We start from the raw sequence: 7,247 nt of genomic DNA, 5'->3' as shown, positions 1-7,247 counted from the left end.
TGTTGTGAGTAAGGTCTTGAGAAGATTAACAGTTAATTATAACCATATTGTTGCTACAATTATGGAATAAAGAAACCTATCTACCAATACATTTGATGAATTGCTATCTTCATTACTAGCTCATGAAGATAGATTGAAAAGGTTTAACGAGAATGTTGAGGAAAAAGCTTTTTAAGCAAAGGGAGGAGTCTTATAAACATGTCAAACCTTATAGTGCTTGTGGTAGAGGTAGAGGTCGAGGATGAGGTAGCTTTCGAGGACGAGGCCATAATAATAGCAGTGGTTGTGGATATTTCGGTGAGCAACGAAATTCTATTGATCAGGGTCAATATGGAGAACTTCAATAAAAGAGTAACATCCAATGTTACTACTGCAAAAAATATGGGCACAAAGAAGCTAGTTGTTGGCAGAAGAAGAGTGGGGATAATCAATCAAACTTTGCTAAGCAATCAGAAAATTTACTTACGATAGCTCTTAAAATAGTAAGGAGTGATGTGAAACTCCTTCATGATGTTCAATATGCCAATTGATGCAAAATGGGTATTTGTTACTCTTTGAAAATAATTCTTATAGAATTGCTAAAAGAGAATCTAGCCAATTTTTTTTAAGGTTAAAATGACAAATAAAATGTTTCCACTTGATGTGTTAAATGAATGTGATAGTAGGAGCTTGGTTGTGAAAGAAAATTGTTATTCTGATGTGTGGCATCTTAGATATGGTCATTTGAATATCAAAGGGTTACAATTATTAGGCAATAAAGAAATGGTTGTAGGATTGCCTAAAATTATTAAGCAAAGCTTGGAGCGCTTCAGATTGTTTATAATTGGTGCATGCTGATCTTTGTGGTCCTATGTCTATAGAGTCTCTTGGAGGTAGTAGATATTTTCTGCTCTTAGTTGATATTTTAGTCGTATGTGGTGGGCATATTTTTTGAAATGCAAGTCAGAGGCATTTGAGCAGTTTAAGAGATTTAAGTCTCTTGAGGAGGAGTAGAGTGGATGTCAAATCAAGACATTGTGAACTGATAGGGGGGTGAGTTTTTGTCTACTGAGTTCAATACTTACTGTGAAGAGAATGAGATTCATCATGAGCTTATAACACCCTGTGCATCGCAATAGAATGGCGTTGCAGAGCGCAAAAATCGTACCATTGTAGAGATGGTCAGAAGCATGATGACTGCTCGAATACTTCCAAAGTATTTTTGGGGAGAGGCAGTCGCTACTTCTGTCTACATTATAAATATTTCTCCAACGAAGGCTATGCAAAATGCAACTCCGTATGAAGCATGGAAGGGTAGAAAACCAATGGTAAGCCATTTACGTATTATTGGATATATAATTTATACTTTGATTGATTCACAATTACGGAAAAAGCAGGATGATAAATCTGAAAAATGCATTTTTGTTGTTTATAGTCCACAACCAAAATGTAAAGCCCAACTTAACAAAAATATTAATGTAGTTATTTTTCCAAGAGTTGAGTGGTATTTTGTGGAAAAAATTTGGGATTTTTTAGAGGCAATTATGACTTTTACCAAAACTTAACGAAAATTAAAAGTTTTTACCTCCATTATGGACAGTAGCTTTTTGTCTCTGCAGGCGCATCACAAACCTCGGGGTTTGAGTGCATTTTGTTGTCATTTGGCTCACTGATCTAATTAAAAATTGTTTAAATGCTAAAATTAATTAAAAATAGTAAATGAGCGTTAAAATTATGAAATTTGGTAACCAACGTAATTGATGCCTTCCGAACGCAGTGGTGAAGTTGGATTTTTTTTTTGAATTTTCTAAGCCGTCCAAAAAGGCCAGTAAATTTAATAGTCATTTTGATAGGAGATTTGTGATTTAATCTTTTAAGATTATGGATTTTAGTGATGCCTTGATGGTATAAAGTCGATTGAATGTGTAAACACGTACTACGTGATTTTTTGTATGCGCGTTTGTGTTTGAGACCTCGGTTCATAAGAAGTTGAAATTCCATTTGTGAAGTGCTTGTGTTGATCTATCGTGCTATTAAGGTACACACTTAGACCATACTTTTCTTATTGGTTATGTAAAGTAATGTTGTATTCATTCTATGATGTGATGTTGTATATCACTTAAGACTTAATACCTCAAATAATTTGAGAGGAGTTTAACATATAATTGGAGGATGAATGTGTTGTTACCCTAATTGAGTTGGTATAAATTAGATTTGGTACCCTTATAGAGCTGGAATTATTATTAAATGTTCCCATGACAGTTGTGGATCATTAAAGTCACAATGGGGGTATGCATACTTTACCTTTAACGACCCGAATAGGACGAAAAATGTCTTAGGTTGGAGGTTGCCTTGGGATTAGCTCTCCCATGTGTATTCCTCCAAACTTTGATATTACTTTGGCGAACCAAACTGGACGGGCAACGACATGAGTTGGGATTTGAAAATTCAAATATGACATCTAAATTATTAGAGCCTTTGCATACTAAGATGAACTCATTACTTGTATGTAACCTATATAATGCATTGTATGAAATCTCTTACGTGTACTGGTTTATGGTTTTTGGAACGTGCTATGTTGTTGTCATCCGAAGACTAGCAGGTTGACTTGCAAATGGGGCTAGTGTGTGAGGAATCAAGCAATAGTAACTGTAGACTTAAGTTATTTTTGTCGAATGAACTTTATTATATTTTTTACGCAAGTACGCTTTTATTTTGAAAACTAATTAGTTTTGGGTGAGGCCAGTAGTTTCTCAACTTGTAAACTTTAAGACTTCTGCTGATTTTTTTTTCGTTATTCTTATTTATTTCTTTATCACTAGAACATCGTTGGTTTAACTTAAATGTCTGACGTGTGACCCAAAATTCATATTTACATGTGAATATCTGGTTTGCTTTAACTGGGGCTATTACAATGTAGCTGTAACGGCAGCGGCGTGCCAAGCCGTGTGGCTGAGAAGATTGCCGATGGATGTTGATCAAGAACAACACGTACAACATCAATCTATGGTGATAACAAAGCTACCATTACAATGACTAAAAATCCGTCTTTTCATAGTTGTACAAAACATATTGATATTTGATATCATTATATAAGAAGTCTAGTGGCAAAAGTTACAGTGGAGTTTGATATATGTGGTACAAATGAACAAGAAACTGACATTATGACCAAGGCTTCCTGAAGCTAAGCATGAATATTTCAAGCAGAAATTTGATGTTTGCAGATTTGAAGCAAGGGGGAGTGTTTGACAAAGCGCTTCAAATATTAGTTAGTTTTTTAGCTTTATTAGTTATTTTTATTATTGGGGTGTGATGTGTGGGTTTAGTGTGCTACTTATTATCTTTAAAACTAATTTCTCTTTTATTGGCTTTTTAGTTATTGTTTTAGGTTAGTGGGTATTTTGGTTTTATGACTATTTAAAGGATGTATTTTTGGTTGATTAGAATATAGTAGAATACAACTTCATAACTTTCTATTTTTCTCTGTGCATTGCTTTGCTATCTTACCAACAGGCTAAACATTAATTAATTATTGATACTCACACCAATACAACATACAACGAAGTGAGAATACAGAAGGGTTTGGTGACCAAGGATGTATGATTCCTTTATTAAGCAATGCAAGGTCCATTATGACTTATAAGTAATAGATAATGTAACGACGCCATTGAGAGTGTATGAGGGATCCAGATCACATAACTGATGCGGAATTCAAGAAAATTATTGGCGTCGGACAGTTTTTTCTCAAACTTAATGAGGGCAATCTTCACTCTTAGATCCGCCACTGTTTTGTACGTACCTTTACCAATTTGAAGAGCTTCTTTAAGATCCTTACATGTTGGCACAGTCGCGTGAATAGCTTTAGCTGCTTTATTCCAGTTAGTGTAAAAAGCAATGAATTCTTTTGACTCTGGTTTTGTTCCACCCGAAATTATAAGTTTCTCCATAAATGTAAAACACGCTGCCTCAGCAATCATTTGACACATAATAAAAAAGAAATTAGCTTCAGCTTGGCCCATCCCTGGATCGATTTTCACAAGCTCACTTTCTGATTTCCCATACACCTCTTTAAACACTTCTTGTAATGTGGTTACTCGCAAATCCAAATTTTGCCTATCAAACCTACTAAACTACACCATTGAATCATATCTTACAGACGTTCTGGTTTTGGTTTTAATATCAGTGCCAGGGAATAGTTTCTCATAAGCATCGGCTGAAACCTCTTTAAAGAATCTAGCCCGAATTTTACCACCATACTTAGCATTGTCCTTATAACCCCATACATATAAATCTTTTGTATCAAGTCCTATTGTTATAGTTTTTGTGGGGCTTGATTGAAGCTCTACATAAATATAATTTGGGACACTTGATGTGGTTTGTATGTCGCAAACCCTTGTGGTACTCACTGTGTTACGGAAGCTTGTTAGGAACTTTGAGTAGCCATCCTTGCCAGTGTTTAAATCATATTTTATGGTGGCATAAACACCAAGCTTACTATCGACTTCTTCAATTGAAAATGAAGGCATAACCCACATTAATATTATCATTAACATCGTCATGTAGCACCAAACCCATGTTGCCATCTTTTCCCCGTACCTGTTGGAGTCAGTACTGCAAATGCTCAGGTTATATAAGCTCTAAGAAAAAAATAGCCATGTAAAAAGGCTAGCCATGTTTAGGAAATGGGTAAGTAACATAAAATTTAGAATATATCATTTTTTTTCTGAGTTTTTTTACTAGTTATTTGTATATACATACATGAGGATACAAAGTTCTAATACCTTTGATTGCCTGTATATAAGTAAAAATGAAAATAATTAAATGTTCTTAACCTATATACTAGATAGATTCCCGTGTAAAACACGGATGTTATAAATATTTACTGATATGAATAATGATATTATTTTATAAAATTGATTCATTTAAAATATAAACCTAATTATTAAATGTTTGTATTTGTTATGATATTATCATTATCAAAGTGAATAAGTATTTTATTATACAACAATATTAAAACATATATTCAAAGTCTTCAACTACGATAGATAGGTGGGAGAATTTAGTTCAAAATTATTCAAATTAAGTAGCTTATACACTATATGATGATGATTTATTATCTAAAATAAAATAAAGATTTACATTTATATTTTTTTTGTTTAAATAAGGAAATATAATATTTCAATAGATTATCACATATAGTTATAGTCAATCAACAAATATTACATGTTTTAATGAATTAATTATTTCCCTAAATATCAGTCAAATATCAAAAGTTTTCCTGTTAATGATAAAAAAAAAACAGAATTTTTTTTAATGATACTGTGACACGTATCTCAAGACATTTATTCATTGGTATGTTTTATTAATTGAAATTTACGTAACTATATAGCTTTGTTAAAGATAGCTCAACGAATATCAGAACATGTATAAGTGAATAGACTAAAAAAGTCAAACAGTGCTAGCTTGTACAAATAATATACTTCCTCGGCTGTTAAAAACTTGCTTCATTTAACCATCGTGCACTATTTATTAGCAAAATTCAACTTTTATATTATCATTAATGTATAAGTTAAAACATAGTTATATGGCATTTTGTTTGAATTGTCTCGATCTAAAATATATTAATTTGTAGTTTTTATAGTTTTTTGATAGATATAAATAGAGATATTAACAATTGAAAACGATTAAAGTTGTGCATTAAACGATGTAAAAAATCAAATGGGGCAAGATTTAAAGAATGGAGGTAGTATAAGATAAAGAAATATTTTATTCTAAGGATATATTTTAATCATTGATTTCATATGTTATTTTAAAAAATTTACTATGGCCAATATATTATTATTTTAATCAACCATCATAATATTGTTATAAGCAACCATCATAAAATTATTATCATATAAATGTGGCTTATAAAATTAGACTATGTTATTAAATTTAATCAACCGTGATAAAATTATTTGAAAAAATGTATTATTTCCCCATAATTTTTGACTATGTCCAATAAAACTTGACTATGTTATTTTAACCAACCATCACAAATTTATTATTTTATATATGGCCAATGACAAATTCCAGTTTATCTAAAACAACAAGACACTACAAAACAAACAAAAGATATTCATAGAAATTAAAAAAAATGAATATTTTAGATGGTGAATATATTATTTTATTAAATCAAGTTTATGATAAAAAGCAACTACCATAAACATTAAAAAATGTTCAATAAATATGAGGAACACAATCATTTAAAAAAAATTATTTAAATATAATTAGTGGGAAATATGTGGAAATCGTAATCAATTACTTCCTCCATTCCTTAAATCCTCAAAAAAAAAAATTCAAAATGAATATTTACGAAAATTAAGAATTTTTTTAAAAAATATTTTATATATTATTTTATTGTATTATAAATTTGATGGAGTAAAGTGGGAATCATAGACATTAAACAAATATTAAAAGAAAATTAATGGAAAAAATATATGGACCACAACTAATATATATTATTTTTATAAAGTTAGTGGAACACATGTGTGGGCCATAAATAATATTAAAATGTTAAAATGAAGTTAGTGAAAGATATATAGGGACTATTTGCTTTATTAAAATACTAAAATGAGAATTAATAAGATTAATTTTGTTAGAAATTTATAATATAAATAGAAAGATTTTTTATAGGAACAAAGAAACACTACAAAGTGAAAAGTAAAAACTTCTTTAAGAAACAAAAAAAGTATCTTTCACATGTTTAGTCTCTTTTTTTACATCTACTATAAGTATTTCAAATATTTTGATACTACCTCCATTCTACTGTAAATGACTTATTTATTTTTTCACGTTATTCAATGTACTTATTTAATACTTAATATCTATTATTATACATAACGAAATATTATAAAAAGTGAATATTAATAAGCTTTGCATTGAGATGAATCAAAGAAAATTTCACTTGACTACGTTTTAATTTATAGATTCAGAATAAAATACAAATTAATAATAATAAGTGAATATTATCAAAAAGTAAATGAGACATTTTGTGTAGAATTAAATTATTGTCAAAACAAAACCTTAAACATAAGATTTATACTTATAACAAGCCCAGGAAGATAGAAGACCAATCACAAGGTTTTGAGATAGAACTTGAAAAAATAAATCAATAGGAGAGAAACATACCAGGACGCCAAAGCTAGCTTTATGTAATGTTATGGAGATATTGATTTAATACTGATCACTAGTTGCTTCCTTAAAAGGGCACAATTAGCATAAATCAA

At 30.4% G+C, this 7,247-nt stretch overlaps 1 protein-coding gene across 4 annotated transcripts in view; it reads right to left on the bottom strand.

Moving 5' to 3' along the window:
• Positions 1 to 3,384: 3,384 nt before the first annotated feature.
• The window catches only part of LOC130803270 (antiviral protein MAP-like), a 3,865-nt gene continuing 2 nt past the window's right edge, over positions 3,385 to 7,247 (bottom strand). For 2 of the 4 annotated variants that reach the window (XM_057667482.1, XM_057667489.1), the window contains exons 1-2: positions 7,150 to 7,200; positions 3,385 to 4,590 (exon numbers count right to left, since the gene is read on the bottom strand). In XM_057667482.1, the coding sequence (XP_057523465.1) occupies positions 4,110 to 4,562 (453 nt within the window). In that variant the 5' untranslated portion in view covers positions 4,563 to 4,590; positions 7,150 to 7,200 and the 3' untranslated portion in view covers positions 3,385 to 4,109. Of the gene's footprint in view, positions 4,591 to 7,149 lie in introns of all 4 variants that reach the window. The other 2 variants (XM_057667476.1, XM_057667493.1) reach the window with 2 other exon arrangements.

This window comes from Amaranthus tricolor, chromosome 2, assembly GCF_026212465.1.
Source record: "Amaranthus tricolor cultivar Red isolate AtriRed21 chromosome 2, ASM2621246v1, whole genome shotgun sequence".
NCBI lineage: Eukaryota > Viridiplantae > Streptophyta > Magnoliopsida > Caryophyllales > Amaranthaceae > Amaranthus > Amaranthus tricolor.
The sequence above is the reverse complement of the archived record's forward strand: the minus strand, read 5'-3'. Positions and strand labels throughout refer to the sequence as shown.